Source organism: Chelonia mydas, chromosome 10 (genome assembly GCF_015237465.2).
Source record: "Chelonia mydas isolate rCheMyd1 chromosome 10, rCheMyd1.pri.v2, whole genome shotgun sequence".
Classification (NCBI taxonomy): Eukaryota; Metazoa; Chordata; order Testudines; family Cheloniidae; genus Chelonia; species Chelonia mydas.
In genome coordinates this window covers 57895126-57919986 of record NC_051250.2, presented here as the reverse complement: position 1 = coordinate 57919986, position 24861 = coordinate 57895126, and the positions used below count along the sequence as shown (strand labels likewise).

The window sequence follows — 24861 nt, the reverse complement described above, 5'->3', positions numbered from 1 at the left end:
CTCTCCCCTCTGTCCCCTTGTGGCCCTGCATCCTCACTCCCATTCAATTCCTGGCTCAGTGCTGTCCCCCCACTAGCTCCTGAGCTCCTGTCCCACTCTCTCTCCCCCCCACCCACAAGCCCTTCTGATCCCCAGTCTATGTGACTCCCGCAGCAACCCCATGTGCTCTGCTTTGTGCCCTGCTTTGTCCATCCCCCCCATATCGTCTGTCTCCACTCCTGCCTCTGTCCACAATTACCCTGATGATAGGCTTACAGCGTTATGTTTACGACAGTCAGTATGTTGTATACTGTTCCCCCTTCTTTCATCTGCCTTTTATCTTCTAGGTTGTAAACTCTTCCAAGTAGGGACTGTCTTTTAGTATGTGATTCTATAGAACCTGGTGCAGTGGTGGCTGCCTCTAGTTGAGAGTTTTTGGGAGCACCACAATACAACTAATAAGTGTGTGTGGAAATGGTTTCTTTAGTTATATGGACTTAATATCAGCCCTCCATAAAAATTTGATTTGGAGTAACTTCAGATTGTTGAAGAGGTTTATTTTTCCTGAACTGGATCAACCATACACCATCAATTTCTACTATGAATCCTGAATATGACAAATTGTACCTTCAGAGAAGATGCATTTCCTGTGCAAAATACATGCAGTTACCAGAAATAACTGAAAGGAATACTTGAGCTCAAAGTATTGGATCACTGCAAAGTAGAAATCTTACCTTGGTTAGTCTGCATAGACTCGCACTACCAGTATCAGTTTCTCAAAGGATTAAAAGCTAAAATGTTTGTTCATTAATTTGAAAAGCAAATGATAGGCCTGAATCCAAACTCCTCTTCCAAAGAGCTCCAAACCTTGGGGAACTTTGCATTCAGACATTACTTTTATGGCTGGGCCTAACTAAAACCTGATCTGAACAGCTTTGAGTATTGGGGAACATAGGATCAGGATACAAATGTTATGGATCTGGCCCATCTTGCATTTTTATCTGTGATAAAGTGCTACTAATTATGTTAAAAGTAAAGACTTTACCAAACACAAGAGGGAGGAGGGAGCAGTCCTGCTGCCTTTTGAAGTCAAGGGGAGGAGGATTGGGCCCAAAGATTTTAGTAGACAGCATTTTTGTCAGCAAAGAAAGGAAATTATTTGGGCTACTTTGTTTTTGCTAACATAATGGAAACACGTTTGACATGGCTTCACCAATCTTTGTGCACACACACAAAAAATACAAACATGAATCTATTGATATCAGAGTTGTTTCGAGTAACCGTGAGAGTGAGCCCAGTTTCCATGGCAATGGCAGAGTAAATCTGGGAGGATAAAGTTGCATTGGCTGTGTCCTTCACTTCCTTTTGGTAGAATAGTCCCAATGGATTGCTGTACACCTGCTCCTTAGTTGGCATCAGGTGTGCAAAGCTAGTAAGTGAAAATGTAGAAATGGAAGTTTCTTTTCAATGATGGATGACAATTTTTATTAGCTGTCTTAGCTGTCTTTGTTGTTGTTGAGTCAGCTGCTTGAGAACTGTACATGTACAGTAGGTTAATATACATTTTTTTCACTTTTCCTTGCTCATGAAATGTAGGCTTTGTACCCAGTGGGAGATGGCAAACAATGGTGATAGCATCTAAAAGGTTATTAGAAATCAAATTACTTTTCACTAACCTCAAACTCCGCAGCTGCTTCTAATCCTAAAGCTGGCACTAATTGCTGTTATGTCTAATACAGCTTTGTAGAATCTGATACTATTACTTCTTACAATGCTTTCTTTTTAGCTTTCTCTAAATCCAGCTGTGATAACTGTTGCCTTTAGCTGCACAGTTAGTTTATTCTTTTAATGTAATTAGAATATATTATATATGTTTAAAAAGGTAGAATCTGAGCACAAAGCACTGCATGCTACAGACCTACAGTAAATTTTAACTGCTGTGTTGTCTTTCAGAGCACAATTTTCGGGGTATTGTTTTTCCTTTGCATTTAGTGTTGTGTATTTGTTAATGATAAGTACAGGGAGACAACCGGGAGCTGGTCTACAACAGGATTTGCACCCTGTTGTTCCTCTTTTTATGGTAATTTGTGTGTAATTCCTGCTTGGGGTCCACTCTAATCAGACTGTATTCTTCTCCTCTCCCTTTCTTTTTTGTGACACTACTTTTACTATGAAACATCAAGCAGCCACAGAAATTATCTTGGCGATATAATAATCATCCTTTAAATACTTCCCTAATTTAAGATCTGGTGATGGTTGTGCACAGTTGTCATGGTCTCTGAGCACAGTAAGAGCACAATAGTGCTTTAGTGTGTGGAGCTACATTGTGGCCCATTAAACAAGTTCTAATATCTAACAAAAACCCTTTCTCTAGTTAACAGTTGCGTTTTTAATTAGTCACTCATTTTACTTCAGATCTTGCTTTATTTTCCTGTGCCTATTTGCATCACTGAAGCAATTATAGCAGAATGAATAATTTCTTCATGACCCTGACAACAGGGCTTTTTCCTTTTATACTAACAAGTGGATAGATGATCTACTAACAAGGTTTTTCACAGGAGTGGGTGGGTGAGATTCTGTGGACTGCGTTGTGCAGGAGGTTGGACTAGATGATCATAATGGTCCCTTCTGACCTTAGTATCTATGAATCTATGATGTAAACATACGTGCTGAAACTATGGGTGCTGGGGGTGCAACCCTGGCTTGAAGTGGTTTCCATCATATATCGGATTTACAGTTTGGTTCAATGGCTCTCAGCACCCCCGGATTTAAAGATCAGGAATGGTGATATACACAATGATCATACACATTTGTGCATCAAAACAAACTTTAAGAAAGGTTTGCAACTCACTCTCAGAGCTATCCCTTGGGTACGGTGAATCAGGGTGACCGCTCCAGGCACCACGCTTTGAGGGACGCCGCTGGCTGGTGTGATTGGCTGGCAATCAGTCTCGGAAGTGATGAATTCGTCACTTCCGTCCCAGGTCCTGCACCCCCCTAGGGACGGCCCTGCTCACTCTGTTAATCATCCTTTTGTGGAGGCATTAAAATTACTCCTAATGTTAGGCTGAGGATGTTTTTGAAATCCCTAGTTAACCTAGATACTCCTGTGTCATCTTGAATTTTTTTGGGGGCTTATAACTGCCTCCTTAAAGATATCTTCATAAAGCATAAAAGGGTAAAGCACTAAAACAATCTTTCATTAAATCTTAACTGAGCAAATGTTTGTTTATTGTATTTAAAGAAGGGGAAAAACCACCTCGGAGGTATTATTGCACCTCCAGGCCTATAGGCAACAGTTAGTTCCATAAGAACTCCATTTAGCTGTTGCCAGAATGGAGCCATGTGCTAACATTTTTAGTCCAGTAACTAATATGACCTTAGTGTTCAGGAATGTCTCTGCTGTTGTGAAATGCCACTTGGATAAAACACGTACAACTGCATGCAATTCCATTGCTGTTTGTATTTATATAAAACTTATAGGAACAACTTAAATGACCGCCTTTCAACGTGTGATTAGTTAAAGATATGATTTGTAAGGTGATAATTTGGTGAAAGTGACCCAGGATAAACTGTTCTATATGCGCTGCTTGTTTAACCGTCACAGTCTCATCATTGTTTATTTCATTTGTATGTAAGGTTCCCTGATGGCTACATAAAGGTTTTTGTAAGATAACTCTGTTACAGATTTATTTGAAGTGAAAGTTAGTTAGTATGTTTACTCAGCCTGAGTTAATACATAACTATAGTAGTTTAGAAAACAGAGTCGACGTGGGGAGGAGTATGCGGGATCACGTGCCCCCTAAATTTGCTGCTTGGCTTGGACTGAGTATGCTCAGTAACATTGCTGAAGCCAGCTGCCCTCACTCTGCCCCCCCCTCCTGCCCATCAGTAGGCATGGGTCGACTCTGGGGGAAAATAGAGTGGTCACTACTGAAAGCTTCACAAAAGTCTTCACAAGTACTGTAATTGGTGCTATCATGGTATTCAGTGTATCTCCTAGATGATATTCTTTACACTAGGTACTATCTAGGATATAGCATAAATACTGTAAATACATGAACTACTTGCAAAGGCATTTGTAATGATTTTGATGGCAACCCCAGAAGGAGCAGGGGCAGAAGGGAATTTGGGCATCACTGCCTTGTTGCACTGATATGGCTGTAGCTCAGTAACGGCTCCCATATTGGTTTTCTTCTAAGGGTGAAGTTGTGTGGTTCCCAGCAGCTGTTATATTTCTTTGATCTTCACAAGGATTTTCCAGTGGAAACAAGTACTCAGATAAAACAGAGGAATGGTATAGCCCTATATTAATTCTTTATTGATAGAGGTGTTTTATCAGCTGAAGTATGGAAGGTGTCAGTCTTTTTTGTCCAGAGTTATAGTTGTAACAGCTATTCAGTATGCCACTTATGGAAAGGGGAATTTCATACTTCTGAATAAATAAATAATATAGATGCTGAATCACTGAACTGAAGTTTCTGGCTTTTCTTTTTATAATAGATTGAACAAATGAGGAATGAACTACTTCAAGAAAGAGCTACAAGACAAGATTTGGAGTGTGACAAGATTTCGTTGGAAAGACAGGTAACGGTTGCAGCCATACCACCTCAATGTGTGATCCCTACAAATCTCACAAGCTGAGCACGGTCATGGTAGATTCGTGCCTTGATTGGAAGCATTCAAGTGGCATCTGAGGGCTGTGGGCAGTAGTGCTGGTGATTCACTAGTTTATGTGACCTCAGCTTAGTGAGCCTGATGTACCTACCATCTTTAGAAGAGATAAGATGAAAGTGAGTTTCTGACCACTTGTCAATAAAGATCCCAAGGCAAGTTTCATAAGAGTAAAGATATTGTTCCCATTATTCTGGCTGAATTTCAACTCTGTAATTACGTTCTTCATCACTGATTTCCCCTGCAGTTTCAATTAAATACGTTTGTCACTTTTATTTCCTAACCCACTGTACTGTACAGTGCTCTGTAGTTTTATCAGCTTCTATTTTCATCTCGGAGATGGCAGTATTTCAGTGATGGGGAAGGAATCCCTATACCGTATACAGTCTGTCTATATGTTTTGGGATGAAAGACATTATAAATAATAAATATAACAATTGTTTTTGTACAATTATTAGTTTCAGAAAAATGAACTACCAATTATATTGATTGGTTTTAAGACTAATGTAGGGAAAACGCAGTAAAATGTCAAAAATACTGTCAACTAGCCTAGATCTAAAATCTTCATCAGATTTTGAGGGAGAAATCTTCCAAACTCTAAATACAATTTTAGAGTCCTGCATACCATTACCAAAATAATAATTTTAAGCAGTCACAGTTTTGCTCTGATATTTGCTTCTGCAGAAATAATAACAACAATACTCCAGAAAAATAGCATTCTTGTGAAATAAAAAGAACTGTTACCTTCTGTTGCCTAAATTTTTATCTTATACAATGGGAAGTATTTTAAAATTATTTGATAATGTCTGTGAAACAGTTATCATGCTCTCCCTTGCAGACAGATAATCTTCCATTTTTATTGTGCCTTTCATCCTGGTGGATTACAAAGCAATTTACAGACAGACATATGCTTGGAACTGCTGACACATAGCCCCCACTGTGGTCGAACATATCAAGTATTATTTAACAGGACCGCTTGATAGTTTAGGATAAAAGAAGATGAACAATACTTTATCCACTTGCAATAAAAGAGGTATTTAGATAGGTAGAATGTAACTACCAGAATTAGATCGGGGCAGGATTCCAAAGTTCATGCCCATAGTCTTACAAAAAGTGCGATGGAACCGTTTCACCCCATTTTAGAGCCTGATCCTGCAATGCTGACTCATCTGAGTCAGCCATGGCAACGTAATGCTAGACATCGCCTCAGTAATGAGTTTAAAGGAAAGAGTGCCGCCTACTGATAAATCAGGAGTTGGGTTTTCCCCATAGATCCTCCAGTTACAGGCTGATTTATCCCACTATAGCCCAGTAAATTATAACTTAAGAGAGTTGAGAAGTTCACAGCTTGAGGTAACATAACTCAAAACTTTTTTTTTCAATATTATCCTACTCTTCATATAAGCTTCTCACTGCTACTTGATTTTTAACTTTCTTTTGTAATGATTGAGGGGCTCTTTAAGAGAACTTTGACATAAGTTTATTAAGTTGAAACTTTAAAAATGTTACGCATGTGTCTTAAATGAACACTGTCTGTACATTTTCATGCAAACAATGTACTAGAGTATAACTTCAGTCTCTTGCTGATTGGTGTATTCTGAAACTCATAAAACCATACTCAGTGTCATAGCTTCTACTTGTTATATGCAGTGTTGCTGTAGCTGTGTCAGTCCCAGGATATTAGAGAGTCAAGATGGATGAGGTAATATCCTTTGTTGGACCAACTTCTGTTGCTGAGAGAGACAAGCTTCAAAAGCTTAAAAGATATTACCTCACCCACTGTGTTTCTCTGATAGCTTCTAATTGTACATTTATTTTATACTGCTGATGGTAGAGAGTCTGTTTTTTAAGAGATCAGAGATTTCCCTATGGCATCGCGTGGTGAGTAATGGATTGTTAAAGTGAGAGAAGATACATAAATCTATGGAGAGTTTCTAGTGACCACATGATAACTTAGAATGAAACTTGAGTGACTTACCTCTCACGACTGATTATATACTTTTTTAAATGTGCGGGTCCTAGGAGGGAAAAGGAAACCTCATTGAAAACCTAGATGAACTTCTTTTGATTAAAAAGTCTTCTGTTTTCCTTGAAGTTAGTTAATATGTATCTGAGTCCGCTTATGGATTGTTCGGAATATAATGATCTGGCATATGAATATAATACAGTGACTTGTCTTTTAGTTTACTGTGCAGTATTTTTCATCATACATATTATAGTTGAGATGAAAAAATAACAATAGACTGTAGATTGTACCACAAATATGATAAATCACAGCATCATAGAAATGTAGGGCTGGAAGGGACCTCAAGAAGTTATCAAGTCTAGTACCCTGTGCTGAAGGAGGACTAAGGAAACCCAGACGCTCCCTGATAGGTTTGTCCATCCGGTTATTAAAAACCTCCAATGATGGGGGTTCCACAACCTCCCTTGGAAGCCTATTCCAGAGTTTAACAACCCTTATAGTTAGAAAGTTTTTTCCAAATATCTAACATAAATCTCCCTTGCTGCAGATTAAGCCCATTATGTCTTGTCCTACCTTTAGTGGACATGGAGAACAATTCATCAATGTCCTCTTTATAACAGCCATTAATATATTTGAAAACTGTTATCAGGTCCCCACTCAGTCTTGTTTTCTCAGGAAAAGCAGGCCTAGTTTTTTAACCTTTCCTCATAGATCAGGTTTTCTAAACCTTTTATTGTTTTTGTTGCTTTCCCCTGAGCTCTCTCCAATTTGTCCACATCTTTCTTAAAGCGTGGCTCCCGGAATTGGACAGAGTGCTCCAGCTGAGGCCTCACCAGTGCCAGGTATAGTGGGACAGTTACCACACTCCTGTTAGCACACCTAAGAGACAAGGTGGGTGAGGGAATACCTTTTATTGGACCAACTTCTGCTGGTGAAAGAGACAAGCTTTCAAGCTCTGTAAACGTGAAAGCTTGTCTCTTTCACCTGCAGAAGTTGATCCAATAAAAGGTATTACCTCACCCACTCGAATATCCTGGAACGAATACAGCTACAACAACATTGCACCCAAGAATGACATTAGCCAACTGCATCACATTGTTTACTCATGTTCAACTTGTCATCCACTATAACCTGCAGATCCTTTTCAACAGTACTACCACCTGGCCAGTTGCTCCCCCTTTTGTAGGTGTACATTTGATTTTTCCTTCCCAAGTGAACTACTTTGCATTTGTCTTTTATTGAATTTCATCTTATTGATTTCTGACAAGTTATCTTGCTTGTTTTTCTTTTCTGCTCAAAAGATCAAATTTGATTAGTTTACATTAGGTTCTGCCTGGAATATTTAATTTAAAAAGTAGTTTTCGGTTTTAGGAAAAAATCACCCAAGCCAGGAACCTTCTTTGTTTTGTGCACCCATAACTTAACTTAAACTCCATGTGGGTTACCTGCTTAACCCAATCTCACAAGGAAAAAGCTACAGTGCCTGAGTGATTTACACCTGCAAAGGAATTGCATGGCCAAATCACAGACCTTTTAAAAGTAAGAATTGAAGTATTAAGAATGGAAACATTGTCAGATCCTTGCCCACAACAGTGGCGCTGGACACAGCTATAATAGTGCTCACACATATGTGACACCTTTTATTATATATGCAGCAGCCGGCCATAGAGGTGTTCAGAATTTAAGACAAAACAATTTATCATGTAGCTTAAAATAATTCCAGTGTGATATAGGAAATATTGAGCTATGTACAGAACAGTGAATGGCGGGGGGGGGGGTCACAAGCTAGAAAACTCAGAGCTACTGCCAAACTTTCCAAAGGTTTTGGGGACTTCAAGCTAAGGAATCCAGTTCAGGCCTGTTTTTAATTCTTAATCTTGATTAAATTCTCCAAAGAGTAACTTTGAAACACAAAGATGGGTTAGCTAGGGGTTACAAGCCTCCTCACAAAGATTTCACTGGATGACTTTTTTTGGACAAGTGTAATACTCTTTTTGCTTACTCACTGGATGTAAAAGCACCTTAGCCCCTGTGTTTCTCTGCGTGGACTTGTTTTGTATTGAGCAATGCTTATGTTCGTTAATATGCCGATGCTGATTTTATTTTATTTATATATATATATAATAGTAATAATCTATGTTCTAATTCTAGAACAAAGATTTGAAGAGCCGAATCCTTCACCTTGAAGGTTCTTATAGGTCCAGTAAAGAAGGACTTGTTGCTCAAATGGAAGCAAGGATCACTGAGCTAGAGGGACGGCTAGAAAATGAAGAGAGGTAAAATAAGCTAAATCCAGAGCCTGGAAAGTATGTGTGCACATAGACGGGTGGCATTGTGCTAATTTAGTGTGACTTGGAAGCTTGTGTGGTCTCCAGGCCTATGATTGCAAAAAATTTTCACAAGCACTGAATTTGCACGACATTTTATTTAAAAGCAAGCATTTAACATGTTCTTTTTAATTGCTACATCAATACAAAATCAATATGGGAATTGCTATATAACCCCTAACACTGGGTTGCCATACTAGTAGCGTTAGACATATGTCTTATTTTATCAATAGCTGCCATCAGTTATAGTCGCAGAAATGCCAGCTATAATTAAAACATTTCCGTTTGCAGATGCATTTCAGCATTTATTTTTGGTGAGAAGTGCTTCTTACCTTCTGAATTTTCTCAGTACGGCATTGAGAAAATAAGTATATTTTTCCTTAAGTGTTCATGCTTTGAATAAAATGTCAATATGTTTCATAGAATCAGTACATAAAGCAGATGCCATTAGTATTTATTTTGCACTTACAATATCACAAGGGCGTAGGCTCAGAAGAATTTGGAATGATTCCAGCTGCCATTTCTACATGTCGGTGTTTTTTAGGGATCGGGCTAATCTCCAGCTAAGCAATCGCAGACTTGAACGGAAAGTGAAGGAACTAATGTTGGAAGTAGATGATGAACATCTCTCACTGACTGACCAAAAGGACCAGGTAGACAGAAAGATTTATACATAAACAGTCTGTTATTTCTGTAAATATAAATTACCGTGCATTGTATAGACAAGGATATTTAATGTTTAGAATACAGATAAATGTTTGATTATTATTTTTGTGAACTGATTTTACAAGATTCTTTTATTCCCAATGCCATTGTGTTCCTCAGCCTACTAGCAATAAGTGGGGAAATGTGATGTTTTAGGCTTCTCCTAAGACATTAGTAAAACGAAGGCATTTCATGTACAGATTACTAGCAGTGCTGTAGTCTTTGTTTATTTTTGAAATTTCATTGAACACTAGAAAGTGTCATCAACCAGAAGCAAATGCATACATTAGAAAGCAATATATGTTGTCCTCTACAAAAAAAAATCCTCTCGAAAGAAAGAAGCTTTTTAGATTTTTTTAAAATAAGCATATTCTGCAATTTGTAGTAGCAATGTGCATTACTGTTTCATGTGACTTTTCCTGATTCCTTGCTTACAGCATCGTTTGTTTTAGTAAAATGGGTCAAATAGTCTTTATTCCGCCTAGTGAACAAGCAGATTACACTTTCAAAATGTTTGCTGTGGCAACAGTCATTCAATCTTTACTTTTAAAGTAATTTTTATGTATCCAAATATATATAACAAAATATAAAGTCTGTTAGTTTAAGCTACACTATGTATGCAGTGTAGTTGTACCCATGTCACTCCTAGGATATTAGAGAGGCAAGGTGGGTGTGGTAATATCTTTTATTGGACTAAGTTTGAAAGTTTGTGTCTCTTACCAACAGAAGTTGGTTCAATAAAAGGTATTACCTCGCCCACCTTATCTAGCTTAAACTATGACACGCCAGTAACTCCAGACTCAGGTTTTTTTTCTTTATTGAACACTGGATTCTACCACTGCATTGGTCTATACTATTATACATCCTCACAGTAGCTAGGAGGTATCTGTTTTGTTCTTTTCAATTTCAAAAACTACATTTACCATTACTTGATTGGTTTCAAAGACTAATGCTGACTTTCAGCTGCTGCCCAGGTACGGTTCTGCAATATCATGACATTGGCAAAGCTGAGACTTCATTTCCCAGCTCATAGATTCTGGGAGAACAGAATTCCTTTATCAAAATATTCCTCTAATCAGCTGCTGTTTAAATATTTCAGTTGAGTTTGCGTTTGAAAGCAATGAAACGTCAGGTTGAAGAAGCTGAAGAAGAAATAGACAGACTGGAAAGTGCCAAAAAGAAACTTCAGAGGGAGTTAGAAGAGCAAATGGACATGAATGATCAGTTGCAAGGACAACTTAATGCTATAAAGAAGGAATTAAGGTGGGATTTCTTATAAAAGCAGATACCTAGAACAGACCCACACACCACCAAATGTGCACTTCAGTGCAGTTCTCACAGAATACTTATGAATGTCTTATAGGAGCATTGAGAATTAGTGCAAAAATTAAAGGCCTTTGTACATTACCCTTGTAAGCCATCATTTCCCCGACTTTCTTTCATGCTTAACTTGGCTCACATAATCTTAGCCTGCGAACAATGCTTTTCTTTGTCAAATTTCATTTTAAATTATACTGTAGGAGCATAAAACCAGGGACTCTGTAGTTCCAGATCGTTGTTTATGCATCCGTTGCTCAAAACCAATTCTGTACTAATAAAACAACTGGAAAATGCTAATCTGTTACTGCTCCAGCCCATCAGACTGGGACTGCCCTCTGACAGTTTAGGATGTTTGCTGCCTCAGATGCAGAGCTGGCAGCAACGCTCCTGCAATACCTCCTCTGCAAATTCCCTCCCTCCCGGCCCTGGTAGGTGCTCCAGTTGTCAACCCAGTTTACCAGGCTCTCTGAGCAGAGCTGGTGAGGCAGGGGAACAAGTGCCCATTGTCAGAGAACAGAATAACTGTATTTCATTGCAGAGATAAACTTACTTATGATAATTGAAGGGAATAGGTCTTCTGTGTTTAATTGTAAAAGTGGTTTTTTATCAGAGCCATTGCTGGAGGGGCCTGGGTGCAAAGTTTGGAGTTTCTCCTGGCTGTTGTACGTTAACTAAAAGGCCCTGAAAAAAACATTCTAATCTTGGGGGAGATTTAGGAAAAGATCAAATTTAGACGTTTACTCTGCGAAAGTTAGTAAAAAGAAATTTACTATGTAGGGGAGAGTGTGTTTATATGTATGTGTATAGGATGTGTTATGGTGTATTATAAAGTTTTTATCAACATGAGTTGGGGGTGGGTGAAATTTTCAGGAATGTTGTTCAGTCCTCCCCACCCTGTATTCTGTGTAAACTACATATGCTAGAGGAAACATTTCAAAGTGATGGATATTTGAAGCTTTTGAGAGGTTTGGAAATGTCTGAATAAGTGCCAGCTGTGGTAAATTAGTATACAGGTGAGGTGCTCAAAGATGCATGATAAATTGTGGAGCTATGTGGTAAATGAATTTATTACATGGGTTTCATTCCACACATGTACGTATGTAAGCTATTATATAGATAGCGGTTTGGGGTATTTAGATGCTTTTGAAAATCCTACCCTAAATAATTTAGGAGAATAAATCCCTGTGACTTACTTAAAGTAACACAGGCACTAATCCCAACCAGAATTAATATAATCAGTGCTACGATGTTAGTTTTCCAGAGTACATGTACATGTTACACATACATCCATATGGTATCGCTGTATAGACATGTATATATTTTTGTTGTAGCAGACGGAAGAAGTCACCAAGTAAAGTGTTTACTGATCTTGATGATGGCGATGATGAAGATGATGATGATGATTTCAGTACGGATGGAGAGAGCCTTTATGAAGCACCTTCAGGATATAAATCCTCAAAAGACAATGATACAAAAAGCTAAAACTGACTCAAATCTGTGATTCTGTGAAACTAATTTAGGCTGATCTGTTATCAAGGACCTGCAGATTCCAAGAGGCAAAAGACTAAACAGAATTGAGAGCTGAAGATCTTTACATCTGTATTGTGCCATTTTCATATTTAGATCTTCTTTGTGTGACAAAGAAAACAGAAAGCAAGATTGCATTGTAAAACATCTAGAAATATGGCATGTACCTGTTACCTTTGAGAAAACATTTATAACTGGGATGATGTTTCAAATCAGAAATGTGATTTTGCTAAAATTCTTTTTAAATTAAGTAAACCGAAATGAGAGCCATCTGAAAGTCATTGAACACTACTTTATTTGAGGTTGTTGCTAAAGGTTTTTTTTCCTAGAATTTAAGAAACCATAGTGCAGAAGATTATTTAAGAATTGTAAGTAGGGGAAACTGATGTATAGAATGTAAATATTTTAAACTAGACCTTTTTGTTAACTACTCTAGTGCCATTTTGTAAAGCTTCAAAAATTTTATAGATCAGTTTCATATGAAAAGTACTTAAATCTATTTTGAACATTATGCGTTTTAACTAAAAAAAGAAACAAATACATTTTAAGAATACATGTATTAAGGGAGCAGATTCATTGTTTTCAAGGCAAGAAACACAGTTGAATTTTAAATTCAGTATAAATTTTACTATATGTCATCTACAAATTAGAGATCAGATGCTGGTTTGCATGATTAAACCCCTAAAATCCAAATCCTGTTTATTGACTTCAAAGAGACCATCACTTGTGTATGGTGAGCAAGAGTTGGTCTTAGGGTTATAGGAATCTTTTGTCTACAAAGCCATCTGCCATTAGTAGGGAATACTGAGAACAATTTTAGTTATTTCTTGCAACATCTTTTCCCAAAGATAGCTCATTGCTGCCAGGTGCAGAGCACTCTGGGCCTTATCAGCAAAACACTTTAAGCAACTGGTTTACCTGAGGCCTGTGAGCACTCCCATTGCTTTTGGTAAGATTACTCATGGGCTGCAAGTTAAGCATGTTCTTAAGTGCTTTGATTAACTGGTCCCAGAGTGCTCTGTACCTAGCAGGATGAAGCCCAGGTTTGAGGAAAAGTTAATATTTAACATATACCCTGTAATCTGATTTTATATTTCTATCTTTAGTGCCTGTTCATAACATTTTGCAGTCTCTAGGAATATATGCAGTTTATGGCACTTTGGAGATTATCTTGATCAATCTTGTAAAGAAACTTTGAAAAACATGCATTGGAAATTTGTGGGTTTTATTTGAAACTTTTTACAGTTGATTACTAAATGTATTATCACCTGTATAATTTGTATCATGCCTCCTCCCTGCTTTGCTCTTTTGCAAATTTAGCATCTTTGGAAATCTGTTGCCAAATAATTTTGATAATAAGCCATAGCTAAATCCTATCTGATTAGCAACTTCTTTCAAACGATATTTAAGTAAGCATTTCTGTGCTGCATCGACCAAATAACCATTTATTTTGATGTAGTTATAAATTATTAGAACCTGGAGGTGTTAAAATTTTCCTTTTACTCCTGCAGACTTACCTACAGAAGAAGTTAAGCTTGGCAGTTCTGAAAGTGAAGCAGCTGTTTGTTTTTGTTTTTTTTAAAAAGTATGTAAACAGCCATCCTGACAAGGAAATATCACATCTCTTCCAATGTGGTTACATAGAAACAAAACAATTAAGGCCCCAGTCCTGCCATTTACAATGTGAGGGTGCAGCAATCCATTCCCTTGTTGTAAATTGCAGGATCAGAGCCCATATCATCATCATCTTATATATGATTTCAATAGCACCTGACATTTATAGGAAATAAGTTACTACTATCATCCAGATTACATTATCTCTGAAATGTGTATACGCTTTCCAGTTAATTAGTTTTCTGGTTTATATAAATTAATCCCTTTTCAGTGATCTCCTTTGTACTACTTCAGTAATCTTAAAAAAAAATCTGGAAAATCTGCGCTATGCTGTATTGACAATCATCCGATAACCTCTTGTGATTTATTTTTTGTTTTATTTTATATTTTAACATGGATTTAACTGTAAACAGCTGATAATTTTCAGTTCTGTTTCAGCACTCTTATCTTAATGTTCATAAATTACTATTCTTTCAAGCCACTGAGAAAAGATCAATTAACATTGCAGCTACCTCCAGGTACACTAAACTGTAAAAGAAAAATCATTTAAAATAAAGTATATCAGCCAAATGCATTCATTTCTACTTTTTATGTTGAATTCTCGTTGATTTGGTGTTTGAACTGCATACTGCAGAATGCATGTTTTTAAAATATGTTAAGGAAAAATTGTCCTGGAAATATTATTGTTATAAGCAAGTTTCTATATTTCCTTCCACTTGGAAAGGTAAATTTAATCCAGAACATTCTGTTTTACAAGAAGATAGAAAATCTTATAAAAAGCTTATAAAAATAATATAGATAATATAATATATAAATATAAATTATATATAAATAATATAATAAAGAGCCATATTTGTTGTAAACTCTAATAAAGGTATAGATTAAATTAATACTGCCCTTATCCATACAGTTAGGTCTCGTAATAACTGGGCCTACAACTTTATCCTAATTATAGTCTGAATTAAAGGAAGTGAGTGAAAGTTTATTAACTGTCACAATAACCTCTAACAATAGATATGGGTGGGAAATGGTGCAAAAGGGAGTCAGAGTGAATTAGTCCAAACAAAGAGGCCTACTAATATAATTCAAGGACTGTGTTAAGATCATATCTGGTAAGCTAATGAAATGTGGGACCAGAAATCAATGGACCAAAAATGGTGTGTCATAAATTAGGCCTAATTGGTGAACAAAATAACGAGGGGATGAGCAATTCCAACCCTAACCCTAACCTTTTTGGAATCCTAAAAATAAAACAAAAAGGATTAGAAGCAGCAGAAGAAGCTGTTTTGCCAACAACCGCTGCAGCAACCTTTGTCATCATGCCTGCCACCCACACCATCTCCTGGGACCCAAGGGTCTGCTGTGACATTGTTGGCCTTCATCATCCGAATTCCAAGACGTGTCCTGACAAGACCAGGCCAAAGAGAGGGACCAAGATGACATTGCCACCTCCACCAGCTCTGGCTAAATCCTGAATACCATCTGGAATGTGGGATTTTGTTGGCCCTTCCCCTCCCTGCACGCGTCCTTTTCCTTCCCCACCTTATTTGTTCTCTTTTTTCTTTTGTCTTCTGTTCAGTAAGAGTCTGGCTTACCTGGCCAAGTCTGTATATTTTGCAACACTGCTGTAAGCCTATGACCATAAAAATACAGATAAAGCAATGCCCTAAGCAGCCTGACACTGGTACAACAGAGTGGCTGATAAGACCATGTGCTGTGCCTGTTTTTTTCCAGCAGTGAGGTTGCAAGTGAAAGTCAATGCTAGAGATAGAAGCTGCATTTTCTGTCTTTGCTGTTTTCTTCTTTACCCTTCTGCCTGCATTTGCCTTTTCTTCTGTGAAATGGGATTGGACTTTAACATAGGGTGACCAGACAGCAAGTGAGAAAAATTGGGACAGGGGATGGAGGGAAATAGGTGCCTATATCAGACAAAGCCCCAAATATCGGGATTGTCCCTATAAAATTGGGACATCTGGACACCCTACTTTAACAGCAGCTTCAGCCCATTTCAACTAACTTATCTTTTCCCCCAAAAGGACAGTTATTACCATCTGTAATACCATCTACAAGACTGTCAGACAAAGGGTTTTTCCTTCTAAAAACTCTCTCCAGCGAAAGGGAACAAGGGATGTTTAAATGAAAGCCATACTTTTCAAATGCTTTAACTATATTTCCTTCTTTTTCTGTATCTTTTTAATAAAAGATTTATTATTTAAAATAGGTTTCAGAGTAACAGCCATGTTAGTCTGTATTCACAAAAAGAAAAGGAGTACTTGTGGCACCTTAGAGACTAACCAATTTATTTGAGCATAAGCTTTCGTGAGCTACAGCTCACTTCACATCCAATGAAGCTGTAGCTCACGAAAGCTTATGCTCAAATAAATTGGTTAGTCTCTAAGGTGCCACAAGTACTCCTTTTATTATTTAAAATAATGTTTAATGGTGTGTTTGCCCTGATACTAAGCAGCCTGAGGTGTCTGTGTACCAAGCCCTGATCCTTGTTTAACATTGTTATTTAATGTTAACACTTTTGATTCTTTGGGCTCACCTAAATTAATACAACTCTGCTCACCTGGGAAAGATGGTTTTCCTTTAGATTTCTGCAAATATTGTCTGAAGGTGATAGAAATCCTTAAATGTCTGTGCTGAAGCAACAGAAAAGGGCACTTTCCCTCATCACTCAGAGAGCAGTTCTGATTTGAATAGTATCATCCCTTGAGAGCTGTCTGGCACCTGTTTTTGCACCATATCAATAACTATTGGGATTTCATTTGCAAATTAAACTTTTCTGTAACATGACCAAGCAACGCTTCTGTATTATATCTTGGCAATTATTCTGCTGATATTAGCTGAATATCTATTTAAACTGTCACGTTTTGCATGTCACAGATCCTTGGCTAGCAAAAACCAGAATCTATTCACAGTTTATTAGGGTTGGAAGGTCAGCTCCTCAGTGATTAAATTATTTAAGTTTAGCACAGAAAATATTTTTTAGCTCCTGTCAGGAGCTCCCCATGTTTTAAGATTGAGAACCTCTGATATTCCAACCAAAGCAACTTTCATAATAAAGAGATTGATTAGGGATGTCCAAATTGATTAGTAAGCAATTCTTTCTCCATCCATCTCATATAAACCTTGTTCTAGACTCAGATGAAATCCTTTTTCAGATTCTGAAAGTTTCCTTGCTTTTTTCCCCACACTAGTATTTTATGTACCTCTGCACTTCTGAATTTCAGGAGAAACTAGTCTCATGACACTGCTGGCCTAACAAAAAGTGAGTAATAATGGAAAGCTAAGAAGGCCTGTTCTTGTGAGAGATAAAGTACCTGTACGCTTCAAGCTGGATGTGCAAGCAACGCAAGCAATAGGAGGGGCTAGCCACCCAAGTATGTACCTAGGATCTCAGATGGGATCACCCTTGGGGCGGCTGACCCCTTGTACCATGGTGGCTACACTTCTATTTTCAGTGCACTAGTTCAATCAGACCTAGAGCTGATATGGCTACCTGAGATCGAAATTACACCTCCCAGCTCAAAGTGTAGACGTCCCTACAGACCCACACATGCATAAGGGGTTTTGGTGGATTACACATACTCAGAATTTTTCAAGCTTTTCCCATCAGCCTTTAGACCTGCTTTGATCCTGGCATATTTCACAGGATAAACAGAGCCAGATTATTTCTAAGATGAGTCCAGGCATTGGTGATATAGTGGGTGTTGCTCTTTCTGTCTAAAGTATCCGTACTTTGTGCCTCTGCTTGGGATTAGAGGGCACTGAAGTGGTGTTTTTCAGCTGAGACTCAACTGAGCTTCTGGAAGCTTGTAGTCATTTACAGATGGCACGTGACCTGTCGTAAGAATTAAATTGCTAACGATGGTCATTTAAATTACATTCTGCCTAACTAAACTCATGTTGCAGTTGTTGTTCTCTCTTTAAACAAATATGTACCTTTTTATATTAAATTTTCTGGCAGCTCACAGATGGTCCAACTGCAAATTCATGGGTCTGAGCATTAGGAGATCTGGGCTCTAGTCCTGGCTCATTCTCTAACAGGCCGTGACCCTTTGACTATGCTACTTAGTTTCTCTGTGCCTCAATTTCCTTATGTGTAAAATGAGAATAGTAAAACATACATATCACTAAGGGATTGTGACTCTTTAATTCATTGATATCCATGAAGTATGTTAAGATTCTTGAACTGGAAATACTATATAAGTGCAAAGTGTCTATGTAAGAAGATTCTGGGAATGTCACACTGTCTGTGTGTCACTCTGAAGCCTAGAATGTCTTGAGTCAGTGTGATACAATGGAAGTTTCTACAAGCATGGTTGAGAAATTTCTTTGTTTAGTCTATCAGCAGGTTCAATCATCACTGGGCTTTGCAGTCTAGTACCATCCCGTTCTTAAGTTCTCAGCCTTTTTGACTTTACAAATTACACCACTGTAGGGTACAGCTACAGTAAGGCATGTATCTAGGCCATGCCAAGAATCCAAGAGCACTGTGATATCAGTGGTAGCTCAAGCAATCACCAGCTTGACTCCATAGGTAATTTGCATGCAATAATTTCATTGGTTGTATGAGAAAGACTGCATAGATGACAGATGAGTTGGCCCAACTGTCATGCAGGTGCATCAGCACTTCTTTCAGCTAAATGTAAAAAATATACCAGTCAAAAACATAGCCCCCATATTCTTCAACACTCTTTACCAGACTATACTTCCTACGCACACAGGCCCTGATTTAAGAAGGGATCCCGATTCAGGAAAACACTTAAACGTTTAAAAGATCGTCTTCCTTCTACTGCATGGGTGGAGAAGGAAAAAACGAAAGCTAGAGAGGGGCCTATATCCAGTTCCACACCTCCAGTATTTGAGAAACTTCTGGTCCAGATGTGAACTTCATGGCTCAGGCTCCAATTAAAACTTCTCATGTGCAGGGGGTGGTGGGAACAAATTATTCACAGGTTCAGCAGGAGGCTGCTACATAGACCAGAGATGTCTGAATGAGGTGAAAGGTCAGATAAGTGAATTGTTGTATAGAAGAATATGAGAAACAAAATGTTAAAAGAGAAGGTGCAGGATTTAAATAAAACAGATTTTTCTTTAACTTTGTTGATGCATGAGGAGGACTCTAGGCTTTAATTCCCATTATCTGGGATAATTCTGTTAACTAAAATGTACCTTTCAGAACTGTAGGGTAAAATCTTGGCCCCTTTGAAATTAGTGGGAAAACTCCCACTGATTTTAATGGACTCAGGATTTCACCCATCCACTGTAAAAAAAAAGCAAACAAAAACTATTGATAAATATAGAATGGTAGGAAATAAAGATGTTAATGATGTAGAAAGCTTCCCCTGCTGGGACTTGGATGTGAGGACTGACTGACATGGTTTTTGTAAGGCCATGGGGTCTCAAAGTGAATGACCTTTTGAAAATGATGTACTATTTCATTGCAAAAAGAAAAGGAGGACTTGTGGCACCTTAGAGACTAACCAATTTATTTGAGCATAAGCTTTCGTGAGCTACTGCTCAAATAAATTGGTTAGTCTCTAAGGTGCCACAAGTACTCCTTTTCTTTTTGCGAATACAGACTAACACGGCTGCTACTCTGAAATATTTCATTGCAGTAATGCATATTGATTTCCTTTGGCCTTGTTCTACACATCTGATGCACCAAGTTGTAAAGATCAATACAAATGGTTGAGAATCAGTAGGCAAATATTTTCCTAGTTTAGCATATGTGCCTTTTTAATGTACAGTCTCCATTAAAAAAAAATTTTTCCTCTAGGTACTGTATCTTGGTTATTGGGTTGTATCATTTGCTGGTTAACCTGTGTATTTCATTGATTTATCTTCATGCTTTTCAACTCAAATGCTTTCCTCCTTTCTTGATTGAGTTAAATAATTTGTTCTGATTTATAGCTGATTTTGTAACACATTCTAGAAGATGTGTGCAACTCTCATTTGTATAGTGCCAGCTGCATGCTTTGCTGAGTGTGCTCAGTTATGCACTAGTTGAGTTTGTATGCATTTTAGGATCAAGCAGCATATTTCAGTAATTAAATGTTGATGTTTTTAGCCTGCTTGAACTTCCTATGTCACTAGTGGAGCTGTGCATTTCAGTTACTTAATTTTTGCTAACTGTACTCATCAAGTAACATAGCAGCATGTCCCTCTCCTTTGTGGACTGAGCAACATCCTTTAGTGATCATCCGGGTTCATAAAGCATTTAGTTTGTTCACATTTCCATAATGTGCTGATTATGTTACATATTTAAGCTATTGCCTTTGCTGTGTTACTCAGGCCCAGTTTTGCAGCCAGAATTTCAGAATCACATTTCACAACTTGCTCTAGGGGATTTGGCTACCAGGGAAAAGAAAACAATTACAGAATAATTTTTTTAATGAAAGGTTTATAGGAAAATTATTATTTTTCTTAAGACACTGAGACCCCATGAAAGAGGAGAAGAGAGCAAAAGCTAGGGTTGTAGTAGCCAGCAGAACACTTGCTTGCCATTTTGTATATAAACATTTGTATAGACTATCTTCCTTTCATCTTTGAATCTGTATCATAAGAGTATTATTACTGGGTATTATTACATTCTCCTCCTGTCCAATCCCTCCTCCGTGCACCTTTGACTGGCAAGTTTATCAAGTTTTCATTGTACGGGCAGAGTGGTCTGAGTGATTCTATTGTGCAATAGAAAAGGCCCACTCTCGCCATGGTAATTTTTAGATGCTGCTTCTACAGAACGTGCATGTCAGATATGCACAGTTCTATACTACAGCTCTCTTAATTCTTTTCTTAAACACATCAAAAACAAACAAAGGAAGCCGGACTACAAAGGAACGACAGGGTGGTCCAGTCATTTAGAGCAAAGCACTGGGAGCCAGAAGGATACTGGTTTCTAATCCCAGCTGAGCCACTCACTCACTGTCTGACCTCCTCCTGCTTTTGTCAACATTATTAGAAAACGGAACATAAAACCGGAGCTCCTTGAAAACCAGATACTGTATCTGGGCTGAGGTTTCCTGTGTAAACAACTTCATAAAAAAATAAGTAAAGGAAATGTAAAGTGTGTGATTTTCTGCAAATCAGCCCACTGAGTTTGTGCTACAACTCAGTACTTCACTCTGCAGTGCCTCTGTGATATGTTGCAGTGGTCTCCAAATGGTGGCTGATCTGACACACCACCCCTATGAGAGGCCAAATCATTGTCGGGCAGTCTGTAATATCCTATGTACAATGGTTTAAAGACAAAACTGCAGACTTAAGTCTAGATTTCCCTGGGTTAGTGGGAATTTGATGTTTTTTGTTTTTCTGAAGTAAGAAGAAAATGGTTTATTGTGTTAGTCATAACTGCTATAAAAAGAGGAATGAGGGAGAATTAAAAAAGACAATAAAACAATGCAAAAGTTGTAACACAAGCCAACCAAAGCAGGGAACTTCCTGGATAAGGCCCTGGTGTTGACTTTAAACCCAACTCATTGTGCCTTGTTGTTCTAGAGAATATTTCGTCTAGTATCCAGCTATTTTTAAGATAAAATTAAACTCAGAATCCAGGTCAAAATTTCTGTCTGAACTATGAGTTTATTAAATGTTGTGGGGGAGAGGGGATCACAGTGGGAGGTCTGTGCATGGATAAATGTTTTACAAATTGAGAAGAGCCTCTCACCCTTTCTCGGGCAGTCCCTGAAAGGTAGTGACAGAATTCTTCTCTCCAGTCTGCACTTCCGAGGTCTTATGTGCACTCTGTGGCCTTGAAGCTTGGGTTCAGATGAGCTGAGCTTAGTGAGTTCTGAGCACCCCAACTCTTAGGACCGTTTAGTTGCTGGTACAATTTAGAACAGCTTCAGGGTTCTTCTAATTTATGACAACCAGTACCAGCCCATAAGGGGCCATTTTGCCACCTGGGGATTAGTCAGTGTAGCAATCTTCCAGCATAGATCTTCCCCCGCTCCCTCCCCCAACCACATCCATGTCACTGGGGAGGGAGTAGAACTGAGCCAGTCTATAGCTCCTAGGATTTCCCCCAAGGTGGAGAAATAATCAGGAGGCTAGTTTTCTAAAATATTGCAAAGGGGCTGTAGCAGGAAACAGGAACTGGGTCTCTGTTTCATATTCCGCACTAGCCATATTCATGAAATTCAGTGAGACAAGATGTGTGAGGTAATATATTTTATTTGATCAACTCCTGTTACTGAGAGGGAAAAGCTTCTGAGCTTACACAGAGCTCTTCTTCAAGGCTGGGAAATGTACTCAGACTGTCCGTGTTAGTCTGTATCCACAAAAACAACAAGGAGTCCGGTGGCACCTTAAAGACTAACAGATTTATTTGGGCATAAGCTTTTGTGGGTAAAAAAACCCACTTTTTCAGATGCTAAAGGTGGAACAGATTGTTAAGCATAAGTAGTTAATACATATTTCAAGGGATCATTCAAGGTGAAGTGGCCTGTTAACACCTCTCCAGTCATAGAGGGGAAAGGAAGGGAGGGGGAAAAAAATAAGGCAGCTGCAGGGAGGGAGGAGGGTTAGTGGATTATAGATTGTTGTAATAAACCATATTCATCCCATGAGTTTTAGTGTCTAGCAAAGTTATCAACTTAAGCTCCCAGGCTCCTCTTTTGAAGGTGTTGTCTGTTGTGCGTGGGGTGGCTACTGGGTCTGTGACAGGTAGGTGTGGTCACAGGCGCCAGCTTCCTCTGGGCACCGGGAGTGCTCAATCCCCCCACTCTGGAACTGCCCCCACCCCGCCCCTTCCCACAAGACCCCACCCTGCCTCTTCCCACCCCTGCTCTGCCCCATGTCTTCCCCCCCAGTTCCGCCCCCTCCTCCAAGCGTGCCCCATCCTCCCTCCTCTCCCTCAGAGCCTCCTGCTGATTGCAGCGGGAAGGAGGCGCTGGGAGGGAGGGGGGAGGAGTTGATCGACGGGGCTGCCGGTGGACGAGAGGTGAGGAGCTGGCTGCAGATGGGTGCTCAGCACTCGCTAATTTTTTTCCCTGGGTGCTCCAGCCCTGGAACATCCATGGAGTTGGTGCCAATGGATGTGGCGATCAGTGGATTGTGTCAGTAGGGTTCCTTTGTTGAAGCTGATTGTGGTGTCCAGGAAGTCGATGTTAGTGTGGGAGTGCTCTAGACAGAATTGTATTGATGGGTGGTGGTTGATCACTATCTGGTGGTTGGATTTTAAGGACTGTATAGCTGTCCTCTTGGTGGTAGAGAGATTGTGGTGGATGTGATGTTTGTTAAGGATTTCACAGTCCATTTTTTTCCTGAAGCAATCAATGTAATAATCATGAGTAGGTTTCATCTGCAGTGGGGTGTCAACTCAGATAATTCTGCTGCGGGGGAGCTGGTAATTGTGGGTGGTTCCATCATTGTTGTGAAAGAATTTTTTGAGGGGGAGTTGGTGGAAGAATTCTTTTAGTTCTCCACATGTTAGAATGGTATCAGGTTCTGTGGTGGGGGCGGAAGTTCAATCCCTGGAAGAGTATAGATAATTCAGCTCCAGTTAAGGATAATCTTGATGATGTTGGAGTGTCATTTAGTATCCATGTGGTGGGTCCTGGTGCCATGGTTTCTCCCAGAAGTGGTGTTCTGTAAGTTGTGGAGTTGTTGTAGTTGGTTCTGCTTTTTGTTTTTGTGTTGGATGGCTGTGATCAAGTTTTTTTAGTGGTAGTTTTGGGCTTCTTGCATTTCCTGATTCTTCCAGGGTTTGGGAGCATGTGATGATTTCTTGTTTGAGGTGGTCCTTTGTGGAGTATGTGAAGCCCAGTGGTTCCTCGGTTTTTCTGCAGTCCTTCTGCAGAGCTGCTCAGCATATATGGAGTTGTATGTAGTGGTCAGAGGGTTATAGATGGTGAGACCTCTGGGGCTGATTATTTGTTTCTTGAATTTGCTCAGGAAGTAGATGCCAACTTCCTGGACACCACGATCAGCTTCAGCAGTGGATTCCTACAGACAACTATATACAAGAAACCCACGGATCACCACACGCTACCTTCACAGATCAAGTAAGCACCCCGAACCCATCAAAAAGTCTGTTATCTACAGTCATGCACTCAGATACCACAGAATATGGTAGAACAAAGTCCAGGATATATACCTTAACACACTTAAAACTGTCTTCACCAAACAAGGATACCCCACCAGAGAAGTAGATTGCATCATGGAACATGCCACCAAAATACCCCAAGAGAACCTGCTTCAATCCACATATAAAACCCCATCCAACTGCACACCCCTATTTGTCAACTGCCACCCCACAATGGAACCCATACTAGGTATAATTAAGCAATTCCAATCTAAACTCGATGGGACAACATCCTGAAAGAAATCTTCCTGAGCTCCCTCATCTGGCCTTCAAACAACCCCACAACCTCTCCAAGCTCATCATCAGATGCAAGCTCCAACCAGACTCTGCGAAAAGAATGGATGCAAAACTGTGGAGATAAAGGAAGAAAGAGGCATGCCTTGGGACCCTATTTCGCCCCCAGGTGTTCGCTACTTCCTACCACCTAACACAGATGTAATGAGGTTAAGTGGTGTCCATGTAAAATAAGTAAGAACTACTGATTATTCCTCAAGGAAGGCTTTTAATGATTTTTGACTATAATAACAGCATAAACAAAACAAGAAAAGGAAAACCAAAGACCAGCACTGAATAAGAATTAATACAAAAGGTAGATTATATTGAAGACAAGCCCAAGTATAAGTAATATTGTGGACCATTTGCAAGTTCCTGAACAG

The 24861-nt window shown here is 38.9% G+C and overlaps 1 protein-coding gene across 6 annotated transcripts in view; it reads left to right on the top strand.

Moving 5' to 3' along the window:
* CGNL1 (cingulin like 1) overlaps positions 1-14686 on the top strand; it is a 108580-nt gene extending 93894 nt beyond the window's left edge. For 5 of the 6 annotated variants that reach the window (XM_043524140.1, XM_043524141.1, XM_037911312.2 and 2 more), the window contains 5 exons: positions 4483-4566; positions 8771-8895; positions 9491-9599; positions 10751-10914; positions 12303-14686. In XM_043524140.1, coding sequence (XP_043380075.1) covers positions 4483-4566; positions 8771-8895; positions 9491-9599; positions 10751-10914; positions 12303-12453 — 633 coding nt within the window. In that variant the 3' untranslated portion in view covers positions 12454-14686. The remainder of the gene's footprint in view (positions 1-4482; positions 4567-8770; positions 8896-9490; positions 9600-10750; positions 10915-12302) is intronic. The other variant, XM_037911313.2, reaches the window with a different exon arrangement.
* Positions 14687-24861: the final 10175 nt, after the last annotated feature.